This window comes from Amblyomma maculatum, chromosome 9 (genome assembly GCF_055883805.1).
Source record: "Amblyomma maculatum isolate TAMU_Amacu chromosome 9, ASM5588380v1, whole genome shotgun sequence".
Classification (NCBI taxonomy): domain Eukaryota; kingdom Metazoa; phylum Arthropoda; class Arachnida; order Ixodida; family Ixodidae; genus Amblyomma; species Amblyomma maculatum.
Window position 1 is genome coordinate 23,629,016 of NC_139352.1, and position 23,018 is coordinate 23,652,033.

A 23,018-nucleotide genomic window follows, 5' to 3' on the forward strand; every position below is an offset into this window, starting at 1 on the left:
TTCGACTAAGGGAAAGAAAAAAATGAAGGTGAGGAGGAACAAATACAAAAAAAGCTAGTTTCAGCTATTGCAGCTTATATGCATTGGTTTTCTGGAGCTAAACGCCACAACTTCACCTCTATGCAACCATTCAACGCCCCTTTCTTATGCAGATAAGATATACCGTCTATATTTTCAACAGAGCTAGGCACACCTATTCAAGTGTGCTCTGATCTCTATCGCTGCCTGCAGGTAACGGCGTCTTTCTTTTTTTCAAAAGGCAGACGTTACACCAAAAAAGAAAAAACAAACAAACGGCGAAACGAAACGAGAAAATGCATATAACTAAGAGGAGTTATCACCCGCGCTTATGCTGATATTTCTCTGTGCTTTTTTTTTTTTTTTTTTTTAGCGAACTCAAGCTGCTGAACACAAAAGGCATCAGCGCAAATATGCACTCTTGTGGATACTGCTTTTGGAGAATATATGGCAGACGCCAAACTCACCTCCTTCACAGCCTCCATCTGTCTGTCGTCTGATGCCCTGCAGTGCCTTTACACATCGTCTGCTATGTAATTTACGTCTGCTTCCCTCCTCTTACCGTCTCACGACCTCAGAATGATTGGTTTCCTGCTCTCCCTAAGAGGGAATAAAACCACCAGAAAAGAATGCCGTTGCCTCTTCTAGACCGAAAAGAAGAGAAGACAGTTCCAGACATGGCTGAAAAGCATCCAGAGCTGGCAAGCAAGAGCAGAGCTCCAGATCACTGGTGCATATAGCGGTCCTTGAAGGAAGGCACGAGCTCGCGAGAACCTCAAAGCAAGAAACTTGCAAAGTGCAGAGGCGTCAGCGCAGGCGCTTTCCCCTTCCCCATTCCAAACTTCTGCTTCTTATATCCCCGTCCAGCGCACTAGAAGGGCGCACTCGAAATGACAAATGAGTGGTGAAGATGAAGGCAGCTCGTTCTAGAATGCACAAACAATTTCGTCGCACGAAACAGAAATAGGGATTAAGTAGTTACATGCTAGTTCCGTGAAATTAACTGCTGCAACCAATGCATGCAAGGTAGAAAGAGTGGTAAAGTTGTGAGGACAACAAAAAGCGACGAAAAAAAAATGGAACTGAAAAATAAATGTGCAACAAAACACGTTTCAATAAAGTGACAGGCGAGAATATAAGCTAGATGGAAAAGAAAAATAAGTGACTGAAATAATGCCAATTGAGGCAATTTGGTAGCCCATCTTCTTTTTCTTTTCCCAGGAAGCTAAAGCACGAGACGCGCTTTGTTATACGTACTCTGCCGCGTGAGGCTTGTCCCGGCCGTAAATTATGCGCGCTTATCATGAGTCATGCTGAAAGACTTTGCGAGTACTGCACGCAAAGGGGACACTGTGGTCAACCAGCTTCTTCCTCTTATACCGAGCTTCCCACCTTCCCTAAAACATCTTCCAAGTGCATCGCTTCGATGTACAGCCACATTTGTGCCGTAGGTCTTCCAAACAGAGAGCCAGTGAAAGTTTGGCTTCATCTGAGGTCCCGTCCGTGCTAAGCTCCCGGCCCTTGCACTTCGCATTGCTTATATAGCGACCCTTTCCCAAAAGAAAACAGAAAAAATTGGAAGAAAGACACATGGAATCAAAATTCAAATACACGGCGTCTTCTCCATGAGGCTGCCGCCTTTCCTTACATAGGAGAAAGCTTTGTAGCAAGAAAGCCCGTTTCCCTACGAATTCTTTTTGCCATTTAAAGGAGAAGCAACCCTAAACGAAGGGATAGTACCACTCTAGTTTCGAAAGCGCCAGACGTTTTCTCTTGGATGCCAGTTGTGCTCATGGCAGTACCTTGCCTGATGAGTGTAAACTAAAGTTGAAGGAAGATCCGGAGAAGGAGGAGAAATATGAGAAGGAAGGGCAGGGAGGTTAACCCGTAAAAGCAACCGGTTTGCTACCCTGCACTGGATGAAGGGGGTGAATGGATATAAAAGTTGTAAAACAGGGATGGTTGAAGTTAGTACAGTCACATCACAGACATGCCACATCACATCACGTCACAGTCATATCACTTAACATAACAGCAAACTCACAGTCTTTCGAATTGGCCTGTGTTTTTCATAAAGCGGAGAAATGCCTGGGAGGCCTTCACCGCAGACGATCGCCGTGGCCAGGGACCTAAAATATTAATTTCAGCCAATGGGCGTCCATCTAGATGCTCCAGCGTGCGGCACAGACACTGTCTCTCCTCACTGTATATAGGGCACTCACAAAGAATGTGGCCTATAGACTCGTCGCATCCACAGTTTGTACATGCAGGGCTGTTTGCCATGTCTATCATAAATCATAAAGGAAGATCAGCAAATCCCCAAACCCCTACCCAGACCTGCATCATCGACATTTATATCTTCATAGAAAACTTATTCCAGGTCCGGAATGAAGCGGGGCATCACAGACCGGACGTCAAACTAACTCTGTAGTTTGTGCAGTTGATACATTTTCTAGCTTTACTTTTGCTTTCCCTTGAAATCCTCTGGCAATTCGGTTTGCTTGCACAACATTTCACCGACCTTCAAGCCTGTGCTCTCCTCTATGACTTCAGTGCACTTCTAGGCAGGCACTGGGATCTAGCGTTTGCATGCTTCTTTTTTCGGCCTCTAATTCCCTGCTTTCTGTGTTCTCATCAGTCGCGTTCCCTTCCTTGTTTAGATATTTCGTGCTTGATAGTCGCTCGAAACCGCAGCCTTGAAGAGGACGCTGTTGCGTCCTCTTCTGCGCCTCTACATATAAGAATGCGGACATTGTCCATTCTGGCTCAGAATGCTTAATAAATTATTTTGACGAATGCCGTTACATGCGCGCTGTTCCAGCTTTCTTATAAGAGTAATATTCACTCGATTCTCGAAAAGATAAGACACGATTTTGAATATTTCGTGGATATTCCCTCGACATATATATGTCCAAATTCTCCGGTTGAAATGAACTAAGTTCGAAGTGAGCGATTTAAAATAAGCGAAAGAGAGGCGTACAAGCCTTAATTTTAAGACAAAAGGACTTGTATTCAAGTGCCATTACTCTAGATGATCAAAGTAAGTTTTCGTTTTGACACAGGAGGTAGCTCTAATCGTCAAGTGGTTTAAAAAATAAGTTCCTTGTAGAAGCGGAGGCAAACCCATTGCCGAAATTTTTCTAATTCAAACATTGCCTGTGATGTTACCACAGGTTGTATTCGCCCATATTGCAAATTGTTTGGAAAATATCTCAGGCAACAAAGATGCCCTATCTTGTGCTGTCACACAAACTAGAAGAATTTTACTGTGTTTGGCCATGTTTACCTTCAATCAGTCGGAAAACAATTCTGATTTTTCTCATACGCCAAATACCATGAGGTTATATCCAGTGTTATGAGTGTTTCGTAAAGGCCATGCTATCCCGTTGACGTTTTGGCGTTACACAATCTGAAGTATTCTAATGCTTTGTTTTCCTCATAAGCCTATATTTCAGTTTCGAGGAAACTTAATATTCGCTTTACCTTCCGTTTGCATCCACCTGGACTTCTAAAGAGTCATTCTTTTTTTCGTGCTTTGTTGAATGCATAATGCGCCTTGACGTTCTCTTCTCTGCTTCACTTGTTGCCAGACAATATTAAGCTTGACACATACATTTATTATCACCCTTTTTTCCGTACAGGCTGGAGCTCTTACCTCGTTTCAGTCAGGCATCCTAGCCGTTTTTCAATAAGCTCACCCGAACATTGTTTACTTCGAACAAGACAAGAAAAGCATGTGCCACTGGGCTCAACTGCTTTACAATGGCGTCAAAGCTTTTCTACATTAATCTGGTGCATGTCAGCTAAAACAAAAAGCAAGAAAGGGCACGAGATGCCTCAATAAACTTAAAGAAATGGGCTGAACGGAAGCCTCTGTTCGCTAGCGATCATGAAGCATCGCAGCTTCTTGCCCTCTCTGTATGATGGAAAAAAAAGCATGTTGCGTAAGCGTACAATCTAATGAATATGGTTTTGTAAGAAAGACGAGCTGGCCGAGTGATATGTTTCGCAATGCTCCAAACGCCTTCAGGCTGCAATAGTCGCCACGTGAAGCCCGTTCGCTGACTCAGTGCGCCTTATGTGGTCCCCAAGATTACATATATGCACGTTTTCAGGTTCATATTAATCTTCGTTACCAAAACTATGGGAGGCAGAGCCCAGATGTGCGCTGTTTCTTAACCAGGGATGGTTACGTGAGTTCCAGGAAGGCTCTGGTTCCCGGTATTAAGGATTGCTCCCTCAATTAAGGCGTCGCACGCCAAATAACAACCATAATATAGAATATAAAATCTAAAAAATAAAAACGTAATTGTGAGGTCGGTGCATAGAAAATTTTGTTGCTTCGCGTATATCATTCCGCATCGCCCTATGGATTATGCACCCGCCGGAATAGTCGGTCTTTCAGCAGTCCCGTCCAAAAAAAAAAATAATAACGGCTCATTTCGTTTCCTTTATGTCTATCTCAATGCAACTTTCATCATGCTCACTTCATAGTAGAAAACCGCATGGAACCTAACTTAAATAGCTGCTAGTGTGTGCTGTACCAAATTTCAATGAACATTCATGCTGCATATGGCATTTTTTAATGACAGCGTTAAAATGACAAGTTATAAAACCTGACGCATTTCCAGCGGGGCAAGTATGAAGTGTCGTAAATGCCAGCGGTTAGTTGCAAAATAAGGCGTGTTCTTTTATGCCGCTTGTGCGCAGGCAGCTGTTCATAAAAAAAAAAAAAAAAAAAAAAAAAAAAGAGAACAAGCTAGCACATAGGTGGTGCAAAGAGCCTAAGTCTTTTCATACGAGATGCAGACAACAGGAAGGAATACAGAAACAAAGCGAACATTTGCTCAGATGCCGTATTCAGTACTGATAAAGTCTGCCTAAGGGTATCGCTATTCTTTTCAAATATTATGAGCCATAATGTCTGAAAATTTGCTATTTAGCTTACCGAATGTCTGCCGCTATTGACCATCTGTGAATGCTTCATACAAAAATAAAATGCCTGCGTCATAAAATAGCAAAGAAGGAAGAGAAAAAATAGACAAGAGAAGCGAGATGACCATGCAGCTGAAGCAAATGTTTGGATTCCGGGAAAAGCTGATCTGATCGCTGTCTTTTTTTTTCATTTTCTCTGCTATGACCCGCCAAAAAACCACACGACTGTCTTCAATAACCGTCATTATTCAAACATCCTTACCAATGTAGCTTCTTGGTGGAGAGCTTTATTGATGTAAGCACTGTTGTACTAAGAGGTCTAACCTCAGAATAACTTATACAGTGCATGAGTTCAGGCTGCAATCTGCTAGGGGCCGCACGCTTCAGTTTGCCCTGGAATAGTGCTAGCGGGACACCTAAATCGTGGCGTCACCTCGTTGCCCGTTCAAAAGAGAGAGTAGTAGAAAATGAGACGCTTGCAGCACTACTTTGTTTCTCGCGTCATTGTTTCGCATTGCACGCATTACCGACTGATACATTGTGCCTCGCCTGGTTTCTTATTTTCTGGCCCTTTTCGGGCTTGCGTCATCGTGGCAAGTTGGCTAGCCGGTACAACCCTCGCCTTTGACACACGACAGAAAAGGTTCTCGTCTTTCCCAGAAATGTGGCGCAACAAACACAAACACATGCGAAGAGACACAACACATGCGGACACTACCAACTGTAATATGGATCTGAACACACACTTCCTCTTCACCACTCCTCTTCTTCTACACCCAAGTGCACCTTCTCATCATCCTCTTCTTTGCCAAGTGTGCGCGTGTGTTGTGTCTCTTTGCAAGTGTTTGTGTTTGTTGCGCCACATTTCTGGGTATTATGCTGCACCAACTAGCCCCTCAAGCTGTTATTTTGAGATACCGTTCTCTTCTTTCCGGTGTCGGATCGTTGAGAGACACGAAATACGCTGGTTTAAGCGCTTAAACAAAGAGTGACTGATTTATAAATCTCCTCGCTTATACTCGGCCTTGATCATGACGTGCCGCACGAGCAGGAGGCATGTGCTAACGCCGCATTCACCAAAATGAATATGCACTTGCCAGGCGTGCTTTACAAGGGAAGTCTGCGTCTAGCTTCATACAGTTTGTGTTGTGAGCCTGCGAAGCTGCCGTGAACCATATCATCACCAGGGTGACTCGTATGCACTGAACTCCGTGCAACGGCACGTTTTTGTGGCTGGACGGCGAACGTGAAAATTAGTCCGCTTGGCTAATGTGCGCTAATAAGTGTACCTGGTTTTTGTAAATGGCTCAATAATGAAGAAAAAAACGCAGCAGACTTACTTATCGGCATAGTGCAAGGCAAATAGTCAAAAGCTATGGAGACACAAAATTGAAAAGTTAAAACAAGCTTAAATTTTGATGTCAACAAGATGAATCTGATATCTTCTCGGGTAGCCAAATTTTCATAACATCATAAATCTTTTTAGTGATAACCTTGCCTTGCGCCGGTTTGGTGCGCTTTAGAATAGACCTTTTTAAATGGCGAGGTAGATCTTGAAGCGCCACGTCTCTCGACTGCTGTAAAACTGTTTCCGCTGCTGCTTCCACCGTGCTGTTTCAACAAATGACCGCTTGTTAGAAAGGCTTGTACCTGGTATCATTACCTCTACCGCATCCTAATAAGGAGGGAGGGTAATGTTCCCCGGAGTCGTCTCGTGGTGGGTGCCATTATGCGGCACTGCACTGCAAGTGAACAAAAATACTTGGCAGAAACATGAATGGAGGAGTAGTAACTCATCCTTTGCGTAGCGTCACACATTTTTTTCATTCGAAATAAATGTTCTTACTGGTAAAATCAACAAGTAGTCCTTACTGACTCCTGACCACATGTCCATCGTTATCTATATGCTTTAATTTTATCACCCTGAAGGCCTCTAAGTGGACAGTTAAGAACACAAGTCAGAAAGGAAAAGCAAAACGTAAACTAGCTGAAATATGAGAAAGAGACGCAGTCCTTATCTTGGTTTTTAATTTTGGCTAAGCACTGAATAGCACGGCCAGTGTTGCTCCAAATTTTTCGTGACTCATAACGCGGACAATTTATTTATTGAGATCATTCCATTCACTATTTGCATTATGAAAGAGTGAAAATATTAAAAAGTTGGTTCGCACAAACGCATTTAATTTATGAACATGGTCATGGCGATATTAAAGATAAGAGTTGCCGGTTTTATTTTCTCGACACTGTAATTTGAAGGGTTATAGCAAAGCTTGTGAAAAGACATTAGATAAATTTTTCGCTTAGTTTCTAAAACCTGAAGCCCTAATTCGCGCTGAAATTAAGAAATGCTGACATATCAGGAATAGCTGCATCCATTAAAAACGTGAAGCATTGTTTTGCGGAGACTCTAGTTATTAGGCATAATTCATTACGGTTGCAAATCATCGAGGCATATTCAAAAACGGTCATATGATGGTGTTGTAAACAGGTATTTTAACACCATGTTTCGTATGATGTAATGACCGTAGCATAGAACCCAGAGTTTTGTAAGTATTCGCTAATTTATCGAGTGAGTACACGCGTTCCAAGACTGACTGGCGGTGAGGTATACTCCTAGGTACTTGTGACTAGGTGTTACTCAATGGATACATTATCGATCGTATGCGTGCAGTACAATAATTGATTACGTGTTTCGATGATCCCGACTGTAGTATTTCTTTAATATTAATAGTCATCTGCCAGTCAGAGCACCATTTATTTAGGCTTTGTTTGTTATTTTAGAGTTGCAAACATTCTGTGCGGTTAGTCAGAGGGTGTTATATAAGGCAATAGTCTGCAAACAATGTGAGTGGAGGAGTAATATTAAGAGTGTCATCATTTATGTAGATCAGAAATAAGGTGGGTTCCATGACGGGGCCCTTAGTACACCACGTTTTATTGCCTGAAATGAAGATTGGGTATTCTCTATTATTTCATTGGGTGTCTAGTGTAATTTTAACGCTATATCATTGAAGGGTACTTTCCTTACAAAATCCGACGGCATCTCTATCAGCGTTTTCGGGTTCGGCGTTTGAACGAAATATCCCGGACATGGATATGACAGTTGGTAGTTTGAAGGTCACGCGACCGTGCAATGACTGGCCGTGGGGCTATGTGACTTTGAGAGGCCACAAAATATGGCCAACCGGGCGGGCGCTGCCAAACGATACTTCGCCTTTCAGATCGGAGTGACACGAGTAGAGACAAAATTCCAACCTTTCCTTCGATGCCAGGTAAGACACGCTGACCGTAGGCCGCGCAGGCATGTTAGTAAATCTTGTTTAATACCAGGATTTATATATCTCTCGGGTGGCACTTCACATATTGCGGTACCTTAGGACTCTGCGTCAGTCGGCATGTGTAGGGTAACAGTGGCACAAATAAAACGTTACTGATCATATTGGAAGGAAACACAGCGCAAAAGACAAACACCAGAGCAAAGAAACAAAAGGTGTTTGTTTTTTGCGCTGTTTTTCCTTCCAGTATGTTCCACCAGCTCGCCCATTTGGCTATATTGCTGATTAAGTGAATAGCAAAGGAAATCGACGGGAACCACGATTCGCAAGGGAAACCGGCGAAGTGGAGCTATCAAGGTAGAGCTTAAATATCCAAAAAATATTTAATAAGTATTCAGCTATCAAACGCATGTTTGCTCATATTATCTCATTCATTTGTCTCCCCATCTGCTCAATCCTACTTTGATTTTTTTACTTTTGCATAACTGTTGGTGCAGTGTTTACCTTAATTTTCTTAATACCGGTATTCATCTACTTTGTCGGGCCTTTCACATTGCATCAGATGCATCTGTCAGATTATTTTGTTTTTTTGACACAGCTCCCCCTACGCATATTTCCTTAATGTTTTCGTCCTGCTTCCCGCATACGTTCATTTAAATAAACGGGGCGGGGCGGCGAAGGTCTCACGAAGTGAGCGTGCCTAAGTGATGGCCGAGCTGCAATGAACATTGCATGCTAGGTTAGTGCTGTGGCAGAAAAAGCAAACCAAAAAGTCGACAAGCGAGCTCTTCGCCGCTGCTTTGTACACTGACGAGGCTACTGTGTATTTTATAAAACAAAAGCAAAAGAGGTTTCCTCACCTCCTTGATGTGCTTGCTCTCTTAAGGCATGTTGCAACCAGTGCTTCACTAGTTGCGTAACTGTAGACTTAAGCCACGTGCCCAGCGCTGGCATCCTTTGATGATACAGATATCTCACCATCAAAGGTACATACCTTAAAGGAAAAAGAATGAAACTGACAAATTCTACACTGTTTAGAAAAAAAAAAGAGCAAGCGAGCTCCGAAGTTTCGGTTTTTCTGGGATGGACAGCATTTACTGCGCTCAGTCGTGTCTTGTAAACGTAACTGCTCCACTGAAGAGAAAAAAGAAATGTTCCTTCTCTCTTGCGAAACTTAAAAAAGTGGTGTTTTGCCGCAAAGTTTCAACATATCTCTAGTTACTGTGCTGCCTGTCGAAAGAGCAAACGCCACGGCAAAGTGAAACACAGTGCACATGCGCCTGTGTAACGACATCGCATAGTAGCAGACTATAGGATAACTTTTAAACAAAGGGATTGGGTTACAAGAAAGTTTCACGTCAACACTTCTTTTCTGATGTAAGACGAAAAGCTTGCCTGCAGGCAATGTGACAGACTAAATCACTAATGTGACGGTTTCGTTCTCTTCTCCCTTTTTTCCCTTCCTTTTGTGCAACGCAGGAGTGCTGGTGTTCTGGTCCCCGTTCCACGACCCTCGCGTTCACGAGGGGGCGCCGGCGGGTGTGCACGTCACCATGGTGCGCGCCCTGGACGAGTCGGCACCAGGGAAACCCGTCGCCTATAGCCTTCTGGACGTCAAGGACTCCAGCTACTTCCACCTGAACCACGTCACGGGGAACATGACCACCGCGCGACCCATCACCAGAAAGGTCGCCGACAAGTACGAGGTGGGTGACACCAGGGGCACGCATTCGTGATATTCAGTTCCGTTTAGTCGTTCAGTCGTGTCCGACTCTTCGTGACCCTATAGACCACGTCACGCCACGTTTTCCGGTCTCTCACTATCTTCCTAACATCACATAACTTCATCTGCAGCGCTTCGAGCAGCGCCATCTAACCATCGCGTTCGCTGCCTACCCCTTCTCCGGCGACCCTCAACCTTTCCCAACATCAAATCTTTCTCCAGCGACTCCTCTCTTCTCATCAGATGACCACAGTAGCTGAGGTTTACCTTAACAATTTGACCCTCCAATGAGCAGTCAGGATTTATGGTCGACAACATCGACTGATTTGATCTTCTGGCAGTCCAAGTAACTCTCAAAAGTTTCCGCCAGCACCACAATTCAAACGCGTCAATTCTTCGGCGGTCAGGGGACCTTAAATCGGCATTGTCGAAAACGCGAGATTGGCGGTCACATGACTCAAGTGTTGTCCGTGAACGAAATGGTAATAATTATTTAAAAATTCCTACTTGCTAAACTCCCCAACGGCTTCGAAATCAATATAAGCCGCTCTAACTAAGGCCTGAGTGGAAGGTTCACGGATTCTCACATTATTTATGGAACGGCGGTGATCTACCGCATGTAGTTGATAAATATACTCGTAGTGCAAAAAAGGAACCTGTACAGCGTTGCCAGCCTATGCTTGTTTATCTCACAGTTGGCAACGCTATCTTCTATCTTGCGAAAAAGGTTCGCAAAGTCAAGGGGCGATACTTGACCGCTGGCGTTTCGAAGGCGTAGCTAAAAAACAGGAAAAGTACGAATCGGGGCAGACATTATTTGAAGCAAAAAAGGCTTTTAAAGATTATGAGATTTTATCAACTATGTGCATTATATAATTCAACCCCTAGGAGGGGCAACCACTAGGCCAAACTAATCACAGCATTCAATTAGCTTAATTGCACTTCATAGCAGACGCACACCAGCAGCTATAGTCTGTTTTCATTTTCTTGTTCTCACGCCGTTTTCCGCTAGTACTGTCTGGCAGCTAAGTCGTGTTCCGTCAGAACTGAGAACTGAATCATGTGCATTAAAGTAACGCTTTGTTAATTATTGTATAATTTCGTCAAAATGAAGCCAAACGCGTAAGTCAAAGACCCCATTATGGCACCGACGCCGTCTTGCGTAGTTTGAGCTGTTTGTGTAGTCACGACATCAGGGCGACATATTTCTTTTCTCTCGTTAGCAAATGATTTATCGCGCCAGTTCTTGCGACAGACTCTGCGACGCGCCACATTGCTCATATACAGCGCGACCATTTTGTCAACTTATCGCGGAGTGGAACAGGCCGTCGGGCCGGCATCGAGTAAGATACTTCTGCTACGGTTGCTCATAGTTGTGAAATCCCTTCGAGTCGTGCCGCTCTCTGGTAAACTACCGGAAGGCTTGCTCGCTTGTAGCTGATAGCACTGAGCGTTCTAAACTGTTTACAGCTTTCGCCATCAGTCGATCAATAAAGCTCTAGCGAAGTTTCGCTTTGAGCGCCGTGGGTAAAGATTCTTTGCGAGGCGACATAAAAATAAACAAGCTTAAAAATGAAGTCAAGCTTCCCTCAAAAGCCTGCTGGAGATTGCGATGCCAGTGAACTTGACCGAAACGACTCTTATTCTGAACAGACCCGATTTAGAGTAGACTATCCTTCACCGGTCTTCGTTTCTTGCTGCAGCAGAGGATTTACGGTTATCCGCCGTTTTCAAAGTTGGAGAGAATGTACTCTTTTGGTTGTGTGCTGAGGTGAAAGAGAAAGTTTCTATTTTATGTCGGCTTCTGTTCAGCATCAATGCCTCAGCGGGGCACGAAATAATAAATGATGATCCAGTACATTTTACGCCTGCTATAACGACTATTTTCATGCCCGATAAACTTAGAGCTATCCACCTCCTGAGAGGAATGTACGGAAGCTGAATAGAGTGTCTGCTGCTTCTTGTCCCAATAATGCGGAGTTGATAGCAGCCCCACATTATTATTGTGTCTTCTTCCCCTTCCACCAGACCTACTCGGCTATGACTGCTCAGAATCCTAGGCCATCATCTCTATTACTCTGCTGGAGAGTAGGATCAGATCTCAGATTCCGTGAAAGTTTTTTATAATCGCGCACACTATACTGAACAGACCATACTAAGCAGACAAGGGGCAATTGTTTTGACATAAATTGGATGTAAGACAGCAGTATCTAAAACCAAGAGAAACACACACTGATTTTATTTAATTCGTGATGTTAGTGAAAGGAAAATGAGCCGTCTAATGATGTTTAACAAAAGTAATTGAGTACAATGTAGGAGATGAAACAATCACGTGCTGTCGAAGGGATCTGAAATCATGACCTTTCTACGCGTACGCTGCACAACCAACGGTGATGTATAAAATATGTAAAACATTTCGACGCCACGTTTCTATATCTGCCACTATGAATCGGGTGGTGCTAACAAAGACATATAAGCTGAGGTTGCCCGTATTATCGTTACGCCCAAAAGTAGCAAAACATACGTTTCTCGAGAAAGTGTTCAGTCAGTCCTTATGTGCAAGATTTACACGCAGTTATTCATTCTGTGCTTTGTTACGTGAATTCAGTGCCAGTAGTTGTTTATTTTTTAGCCCAAAAGGTGGCGGTGTTGTTCATAAAAAGTCAACGACAGTTTAGGTGAGGTAGTGTGTAATTATGGCTTTAAAACATCTAGTGTGTCTGTACGCAGAGTTTTAATGGGCATGATGTCAATGAATGCACATAGGTAATTTTGTGAGACACAATACGCATGCGCAAAAACCTCTTTTTATCATTTGAGTCTAGTTTAAAAACCAGCAAACAACGAGGGGGATACTATGAAACTTCTGTGTAGCCTTTTCACACGACGTTTTTTTTTATGTTTCTTTCGTTCGCAGTGCAAAATTTTAAAGCTTACTTTTTCAGAGATGCGCAAATCTTTCTGCACAGTGTCATAATCGATTGAATAATAATCATAAAATACCTTTACTAAAATAAACAGCGAGGGATCGTAGAAACAATTTGTATTTTGATGCCAAATTAAAACTAAAATTCGAAACAACAAAAAAAAATGCCACTTCTGTTGACAAAATATGCCTGCACAAAAATGGAGGACGACGTTCTACCATGCTCCTTATTTTGCAAAATATTATTGCTCTGTTCCTTATGTGGTATATAAAAACCAATCGCTTTGTATCATTAAAAATTGAAAAACAATAAGCAAAGAAAAATATCTGCTGGGTGCAGCGCCAACCATAAAAGCTGCTAGTTCGTTTTGTAAACAATTTAGCATCTAGCGTGTAAAAGCCTCAAGAATGAGATAGCGACAGGGCGCCATTTATTTAGCCCATGTAACGCGCCAGAAATTCTGTTCCTTTTTTATTCCTCTGCTCGAATCATAGCTCCTTGTAAGTCACAGGTACTACACAACGAGAACACCGAAAAGAATTATGAGTACAACATTAAAGAAAAGCTAAAAAAACAGGATACTTAAACCAGGGGCAACTCCGTGCTCCTGGCGTAAAGTTTACTTCCGGTGTTGCATGCAGGGATGCGAGCAGCGCTATTTCCTGTCAGGCAGATGCAAAATGAAACAGTTGACTAAAAAAAAAAAAAAAGCTTTTGGCCATGTCCTTTCATACGCGAAAGAACTTTTGGAAAGTTCGCTCACGAGTGACGGCTCTTCCACGCATATTGTGCCATTGCTGTCTACCATGTGTGCTTGAGTATTGACATTTTTTTTTTGTTACTTTGCTGCGACGGTCCCATTTTGCTGCTGTTAGGGTGGGCCTCAATGCTTGTCTCTTCTTCTATTTTCTGTTAGCATGTATGCTCTGCATATTGTGCAGCAGCGCTATGCAAGTGGAAGTTAGCGGGGGTCGCTTGACGTCGACTCGCGCCTAACAACATCTTCCTGTCAGCGCCAGGGATGCGCAGTTGAAAGCGGTTCAAAGAAACCGGGACACTACCAAGAAACCACTTCTAGGATGCCTGTTGGCTGCTAAACAGAGGAAAGAAAATAGCAGCAACACAGAATCAATGACAGTACCATAGTAACAGTCAGGGAGGCTAAATTTAGTCCACAGCACATTTATTCATTGGGTTTTATTCGCACGAAAAATGCATTCTAAAATCACAGGTAGAACTACCCTTCTTCTTTTGCTATTAGGTGTACATTTGCTTCTATCCAACATTTTGCAGCGTATTCATGAGAGCATACCAAACAGATATAAGCAGATATTACAAACACTCTCTTTAGCGCTCCAGAATAGCTGATAAAGAAATATGGCAAAATAGAAACCTATAGTTTGATTAGGATTATCGTTTTTAACGTCCCAAAACGACTGAGGCTATAAAGGGTTACGCAGTGGCGGGCACCGGAAATTTCCACCACCTGGGCCCGCTTGCACGAAACAATCTTAAGATTATCTTAGCTAAATCTAGACTTAACAGTCTGAAGGATAGGCCGATAGCATGGCCGCTTAAGACTGGAGTCGAGACTGGGCTTCAGTCCTGAATTGAATAAGTCGCTTGCACTATTACGACTGTACTGCCGTCTTAGTTAAGACATAAGGACGCGAGGTGTCTAAGTAGAAAAATTAGGGAAATACGGCGATGCGCTGGCCCAGTCCTCGCTTTAAGATGTAAATATTCCGTCATTCTTGCGCTGCGTAAAATCCATGTCATTGCTTTTTTCGGCTTAAGATTGTATTATGAAGTAAAATGCCCCAAGTGGTTGTTGACGGTGTTCAGGGAAGCCACTCTGGTGAGCAAGAGCCGAACCAAAGCGTTTGGTCTTACTAAAGACACCGTTTAAGTCTGGACTTAGCATGGACTTTATCGTGCAAGTCGGCCCTGGTGTTCTTTACCGTGCGCTGACATCGCACAATACACGGACGTCGTGCTTTTTGCCTCCATCAGAAAGAGGCTACTGAAATCTGATCAGAAATTAAGCGCACTAGCCACTAAGCCGCCGCGTTTATGAAGAAGCCTCCTTTGTTAGCCAAGTTGAGAATCGATTCCTGTGCACTTCTTTATGCCAGTGATTCTTAAACGTAGCAGATTTGATTCCAAGATTTGACAACGTAACAGCGGAGGAGAAGGTCGGATCACAAGAAGGCATTAGATTTACGCGGATGAGATGGTGCAGCGGCGCATAGAGACATGGGATGAAAATTTGCCCTGCACTACGCTTAGATATATTCCAATGATTACTTATTGCGGATACCCTCGTGCTAGAATGGCTATTTACTTCTTTGGCAGGCCCCAAGCTTGTTGAAAGAAATACTGCCAACGGTCGCTGTACTTTTTGCAACCGTTCACTAACTCTTACATCCTACGTGCAGAGTTCAGAAATGAACGTTGGAACGCCTTCAGTTGTCAGAAGTCATGACGGTTACAGTAATAGCGGTGGGCGGAATGTACAGCTACACACCTTGAACGAACGATGCACGCCGTGGTGCGCATTTCTTCTACAAATTCAACAAGGACCGGACCCAGTGTCTCTCGCGGCTCATTTCTTTGAAGAAATGCGTCGTGGCTGTCAGTGGCCCGTAGGCTTTGCAATCTGTTTCTATTGCAGCGCGAAGGAAATGTGGTGAACGGTTAGGAAGACGCGGACAAGGTTTTTATCCACCTGCTTCCTTTTCCTCCCTTTGCTTTTTTGTTCCTATCTACCTTTCTTTCTTTCCTGCCTCTCTGCCTTCTTCCTTCTTTCCTTCTTGGCTCTTTGCCGCTTCCTCCGTTCCTCTTTTCCTTCTATTCTTTAGTTCTTCCCTACCGTACCCTTGCTTTTAGCGAGCGCATCATAGTTCTAGCCTGGTTAGTTTATCCAATCACGTAATACCTTACTGTCGAGACGCGCCTCTCAGCTGCGTTTATTTTCCGCTTTTGTTTCGACGCAGTAGTTACAAAGTGTTAGCTACTAAAATATACTTTGTCACCGAGAGTTTAATTAACAAATTACTTCCGCTGCAGAGCTTTCATCAACATGCAGCATCTCTTGGTTTGGAATCGCTGATCGTTCTGAGATTGTTTTCTGTTTACACGCCGGAGCTCCTATGGGTTACCGTTTCCGGAATTGGTTACCATTCCGAAATGTGGTACTTTACCTACCTCGGCCTCTACGAGCCGTATGTAGTGCCCTATCAGCATGTTTTCCTTCTTCACATTGTTTTCCTTCGGCCGTTGTCTTTCTTTTGGGTACCTGAGTAATCCATAGCCTTAAATAGAGCATCGTGCTAAAAAAAAAAAAAGCAAACAGGAAAGAAACTCCTTGGACTCTCGACAACACTCTGAAAGGGGCACACACGAAGGCGGACAGTTCCTATTCTCCATCGCGACAACGATCTGCTGTCGCCGCCTCGTCTACCTGCGAACACCACATGCGTCTAGAAAACGTGTAGAGTGCTCCCATTGGTGCACTTCTTTAGACTCCCAGGAAACTATTTAGTTTGCCTATTTTGTGCGGACAGATATTTCCTGCTGGTTTCTAACCTCCCCTGCTCTTTTTGTTCTTATTTTTCACCAGAGTGAGCCGAGACAATCCGAAGTCTTGATGCTTTTTCGAGCGCCTTCAGCGTTGTGGTCGTCCTTATTTTTAGATTGCCTTCTTAACTATCATCTTCTTTTCTTTCTTCTAGGCACCATATGTTCTTTCGCTGCAGCTGTTTCCCTCTTCAATTTAATTCTTATTTCGCGTAGTTCTCTGCAATGGGCTTTTATTCAGGATTTTTCTTCCATTCTGGTGTCGATACAAAGCGAGTAAAGCCATGCCATGCCTGAGCTTTGCTGTTTGACTTCCGTGTTTTCTTTGTTTTTATTGGTAGACTGTCTCTTGACCCCGTTTATCCTGTTCTGCTTTGTTTTGGTTATGTTTACATTCACGTTTGTTCTTTGTTTCTTTGATTATTCAACTCTAGCCCACACACACCAAGCCGTGGTTACTGTGACTGAGCTGGCAGTCTTTGATAGCGTTGGACGGTCGTATGAACGGTCCAACGCCATCAAAGACGGAAAGAAACCAATAGCTTTGCATGCTTACACTTTGCATCGCTTCTTCCCTTCTCCTTGTGGCGCAGGTGATTGTGGCTGCCGTGAGCCAGGGTGTGACCGAGGTGAAGACGATGCAGATCGAGGTCACTGTGCCCAACGAGTACCCGCCACGATTCGAGCATCCGGTATACCACGCCGAGGTGCACCAGACGCGCACACGGCCCGGATACCGAGTGCTACAGGTTCGAGCCTTGGACCCGGACCCGGTGCCGTATAATGCCGAGGTCTATTACCGCCTCGAGGCTGGACCGGAGTCCACAAGGGCTCTGAGGTAAATTATGCCATCTTTGCGACGTATAAGCTGTCAACCGTTCGAGACAGGGTCGAACTACTCGAGGGTGTCGTAAGCGTATAGTGACGCAGTCAGACAGTAGGTCACATGATCCAATTCCTTTGTTAATATGACTAATAGGCTAATTATTTATTCTTAATGTGAGATACTTTAATGCTTTGAGCACACTATCGTTTTGCATTCTTCCCGTGGACGTTTTCCTCACATGTACAGCTGACAATAAAATTGGCATTGCATCTCACAAATACCTCTTAACTTTTTCTGCATTTCCCTTCTTTCTGTGAACCTAAGAAAGCAATTGCATAGAACGTTATTTTCCATCGTACGAGTAGAGGTTTGTTCAGTTTAATGACAGGTGCTTTTATCTGGTCACTCTAGTTATAAAGTAAACGATGGCAGCTATAGAGCTTATCATGGTAAACGGGAAATAGCAATATTTTGTGGAAGAAGAACACGAGCCTGCAAATTATGCGATTCGCTAGCTATCTACTACGTCTAGACTTCTTATAACCAGCACCCACTTTCATTGTTGGGAGGCGGCTGTCAAGCCCTGCTCGATCTTTCGATTATGTCGCAGCGCTACATCCTGATTCCCTCCCCGCTGTGTTTTGCCATTCATGCTGTGAATATCACACACTTATTTGCGCTGACTACCTTGTTAGGTTCAGTTCAGTTGAATAGTTGCATGCGTCAAACTTCCCAATCAAACTGCAGCATATCCACAGTTTTTTTTCATGATTCAACATGCCTATGTACTCTTCTTTGAAGTAATGCCTATACATATACTTCTGCTGTATAATTTGTTGAAACTATTCGTTCTGTATTATTATCTTCACGAGGAGGATAGGAGAGGATATTTGTGAAGTGATTCCGATCACTCTGCGTTAAATGGTGGCAACCGTTCGTGACCTAAAGAAATGCTCAAGAAAGCATGATAGAGAAAGAGTTTTGCTTAACATATGCTATCTTTTTTCTTCACAGTGTAGGGAAGGCCTTTATAAATAACCCATTCAAGAGCGTCTGATTGAACAGAAAAAATGGTGCGGATGTAACTACGCCAGGACAGCTTATGACTAAATTGGCAACAGCAAATAGATATTTACAACTCGTCAAGCCTGGAAGCCTCATTTGTCGAAGTTAAACTGTACTACATCCATAAACAACGTCCTCGGTTTCGTTTATTGTTAAACAAAAAAACTCTTTTCAAACCCACACTACGCTTCAATGCAGTCTTTATTCCCTTTTTCTTTTTGAGCTTGTAGGTATTAAACTAAAACATCGCCAGAGAAGCATGTTTTCCATTAACATGTGAATCATTGTCCGAAAGGCGATTTTTGTGATGTCGCTTTGCCTCTGGTTTATGTGATATTACTTTTTCTTAGAGGGCCTGAATGTGTGCTAGACTCGCCTCGCTTAAGCAAATTGGTTTTTATGCTTGTAGCTTGTCTTCGAGAGCAAATCGATTAAAACTTGCAATTAGAGGAGTGTTTCAAAATTATTCGATTATTATGCTGTTAATGAACCCTCCTTTACTCCTAAAGAGCTTATTATTCGCTTATTTCATGATATGGCTTTTCCTTAGACACGATCTTTTGGTGGTGGCTTTTGAATTTCGGTGCAGAAGCAATGATGCATTTAATATATAGTGATTATCAACAAATGTTGATTTGATTCAGCTTGATGTTTTATTGCGCTTACTCAAACTTGAGCACATGCACAAATGCGTTATTCATCTTATTGCTTCAGATGTCAGGGAATATAAAAAGAACACAGCGCAGAACTGGTAAACCTACATCTCCGCTGGTGTGGGCGACGAACATGTACCAGAATGACACCTCGAACCATTGTTATACATTCTTTCTTTTTTTGAAGAGCAGCGCTCACACAAGCATTGCACTTCTGAAGCGCATGGTGAAATGTTTCCATGTGAAAATGATCCTATTAATCCACGTCTCGATTTTCATCGCTTCTAACCCATATAGTGACATCTTCGACAAATCTGCATTGCCCTTGTTGGGCCTTTCTGGGCGTTTACTTACTCATAATTTGAAAGCCAAATGCTTGGTTTGGTAAAACCAAACTAGAGCAACTTTTAGCTTAGAAAAGCATTGAATTTATGCGAATTAAAAAAAGCAGGTAACTGATGCTTGCTACTTCCAATACGCCTGTGATGTGGCGTTTGTCGCGAGTTCTGCAACAATATTCGAAATGAAACGAGAAAATGGGACAAGCAAAAAAAAATCGTTTACGCTTGTTTGACCGTAAAGTATCCTCGTTCTTGACCTTGATCGTTGCGTAACGTTACAGTTGTAAACATTAGTTAATGCTGCAAGATTTGCAAAGAGGGCTGCTCACAGCGTGAGTATTAGGCCACGGTTAACTTCCTCCACCAGCACCGCTTTTAGCTTTGAAAGAGTGCTTTAGCTGAGTCTATAGACGGCCTATTTAGGCATGAGGCTTTAAGTAACTTCCCTCTACGTTCTTCTTGTAGGTATCTCGCTTTGGACGGTATCACAGGAGAGGTGACGCTGAACCGCAGTCTAGCGGACGTCACCGACTCCACGATCGCCTTCACTGTCATCGCCGAAGACGGAGGGTCGCCTAAGAAAGAAGCCAGAGCAAGAGTTGAAATCCTCGTCAAGACCATCTCGGGTGAGTTGGTACATCTACGGATAAATTGGTCTGTTTGTACGCGATGAAACTCGGCTATTACTCATGATATACCTAAATAGTTTCAGAGATAATTGCAAACATACTATGCGTATGCTAGCCTCTCCCCGGATTAATATATTAATAGGTTGTGTCGACGTACAGTTCAGGTTCACAAACTTGACATTCTATCTCCTATACTGTGCGACATATTAACAAAATAGTTTTCCTTTACGTAGCGCATATTCTGTACCGTAAGAAACAATAGTACGCATCGTAGAGCTCCGTGCTGTAGGCACCTGCCTGCAACATGCGGCAAAATGCGAAACATCACTCTTCGCTTGTGCCAAGCCGTATAGATCGCTTGAGTGGGTGAAGAATTTTTGTTCCAACTGTACGCTTCCATGCGATGCTAATAAAAAGCCTGGAAGCAGTCATCATAAGAGCTTTATTGTAATCACACATTTTGTGTAAACCCTTGATATTTTCGGCAATTCACCAAGTTAAAGCGACAACAAAGGGCTAATGCATGCGGCATACGCTCACGCGACGCAAATTAACATCTGGATCTACACACCTAGGTTGTTGCATCGACTCTTCCTATTGTTCGACTGCCTGCGAATGTTGTTGGTTGGTTCACAGGAAGGGAAAGGCGCAGTATCTGTCACACTTGCTCTGTGGACACCTGAACCGCGCCGTAAGAGAAGGGAGGAAGGTGGGAGTGAAAGTGGAAAGAGAGAAAGAGGAGCCGTAGTGGAGGGCTACGGAGTAATTTCGACCACCTGGGGATCTTTAACGTGCGCTGACATCGCACAGCACACGGACGCCACTTCGTTTCGCCTCCATCGAAACGCAGCCGCCGAGGTCGGGTTCGAACCCGGGAACTCCGGCACAGTAGTCGGGCGTCTTACCACTGCGCCACCCCGGCGGGGACTTGTTAAAATGTTTCGTTTTGTAGACGACTATCTCGTCCTTTTAAAATGCAGCGAAAAAGCCTGCACACATACCTGTAGACACACTTGTACGAATACAGTACTGCTTTAGTCAACAGTTTTCAGGTCACATGATTTGCTTGCTTCTCAATCATATTACATGGGATGAAAAAAAAAAAAAAAACATGTGGACGATCCCAATATTCACTGATGCGAAATTTAAGCGCTGCTCTTCAGCTGTCGCGGTGTGAGCGGCACGGCCCTCTCAGTGACGGGAACAGCCATTGGTTACTGGAATTGGTTACTGCAAGCATATGGAGTATGAAGGGTCCTCTCTACGGCGACGAAGACCCTCTGCCTTAGCAGTGCCGTAGCACGATCCTCTCGGAGGCGGCGCCTAGCTTCTGCTTGGGCGGCGCGAACGGCAATTACCTCTTGGGTCGGCGCTTAGATGTTGCTTAGGCATCGTGAAAATCTGAATTCACGCGTCACCGACGCTGAACTTCTGCCCGAGAAGCTTGTATAGCAGCAGCGACAGAAAAAGTATTTTCACCGGTTGCGTCACTAATTCGTCTTCGTCTTCTTTACACGACAATGCTGTGAATGGCGAGACCAGCGCGGACAATATGTCGCGCAAACTATCGCAGGCTGTTGATGAGCTAGCCGCTCAAAGCTCGTGGTTTTTCTTTTTCCCCCATCTGAAAAATTCTTTTTGACTCGTGACTCTGTCATGACTCGCGACTGTCTTTCTCAAGGTTGCACGTCGCTGACAACTACGTGGTTCCAAAGCCGTGCTGGCGCATAAGAGCTTCACTTTAAAAACAGAAAAGATAGTACATGGGGTCGGCTGCCTTAGAAAGATGTTGAGAGGAGTGGAATGGACGATGTTGAACGTGCATACAGCCAAGGTAATGTACGAAACTCTAAGTTGATCTTTGTGGAGTGCACATTACTACACTTGGATTCTCTTACAACTCTTACTGAGACACATGAAAGTGCCGCAATGCGGGCTCCCTAATCCAATAACGCGTGCGGTAATACTGGTAATGGTTCGCTGTCCTTTTGAATTATTCACGTGAATGGCGGACATCCAAAATTCAAGAGACTGCTTCTACCTCTAGACTGAAATATAAGGCTCGTTCCTGCCAGTCTTCTCTTTTGACTGACCATACTCCTAAAACTCAGGTAACAGCGAAGCTGTCCAGAATCCTAGCTCAGGTAGAAAAAGAAATACTGCGCGAGGCTGACCATTATAGTAAATGGCCTTTTTTGGTAGTTACGCAATAAACTGCGGTGAACATCAAAGCGACGTGTAATGTATGCGCTCTGTATATGCGGGGCTACGGCTGACGTCCGTAAGGGGTATACAAGACGAAATGTAAGGAGGGCAATCTTTTGTTACGGTCTCTGCTTCGTTTTACTAATGCTGTGCTGCAATATTGTTGCCTAAACGGCAACTAATTCCAGATTCAGTGCAGAGAGCAATGGTTTACCTGCAACACGGAGTGTGGTTTCTTTGCGCCCCAACAGATGTAGTAGAGATTTCGGCATTGCGTCTCGCAATGCGCACGCTTGTGAGCTCAAATTTGGCTACTGCTATCTGCCGTTCAAACTTAGTGCGTGATGAACACCGTCATCTATCGGCTCCACCTCCTGTCTGCCTACACTGTTAAAAGGAGGCAAGCTAGAGCGCTCGCACTACTGAGCCAAAGGATGCGGGATCGAATTACGGCGGGGGCGGCCATTTTTCGATGTAGACAAAAGCAAGGCGCCCGTGTGCTGTATAGTCAATTGCATGTAAAAGAACCGCATGTGCTCGAAATTTCCGCAGCCCTTTCCTAGGACATCTCTCATAGGTTGGGTCACTATGGGACGTTAAACAGCCCGAACCATACCAAATCAAACCTAGATGGCGACAGTGCTAGAGCATAAATATCAACTATCTGCCACGTCTCCAGTAGCAAAAAGCGGCATAGAGAAATGGGGCTAGGAAAAGCAAAATACAGAAGCCTATTGTACACCACAAAAACGTTTTTTTTTTTTTCGGCAGAGGAGTCGAAAATACAGAGAGTAAACAAATCTTCCTGCTTAACTTGCAATCATCCGTTGCCTCAGGAAACA

At 43.8% G+C, this 23,018-nt stretch overlaps 1 protein-coding gene across 2 annotated transcripts in view; it reads left to right on the forward strand.

Moving 5' to 3' along the window:
* LOC146178595 (uncharacterized) overlaps positions 1–23,018 on the forward strand; it is a 483,598-nt gene that overhangs the window by 415,068 nt on the left and 45,512 nt on the right. For both annotated transcript variants that reach the window (XM_084578394.1, XM_084578393.1), the window contains exons 2-4: positions 9,708–9,934; positions 17,051–17,295; positions 19,808–19,968. In XM_084578394.1, the coding sequence (XP_084434520.1) occupies positions 9,782–9,934; positions 17,051–17,295; positions 19,808–19,968 (559 nt within the window). In that variant the 5' untranslated portion in view covers positions 9,708–9,781. The remainder of the gene's footprint in view (positions 1–9,707; positions 9,935–17,050; positions 17,296–19,807; positions 19,969–23,018) is intronic.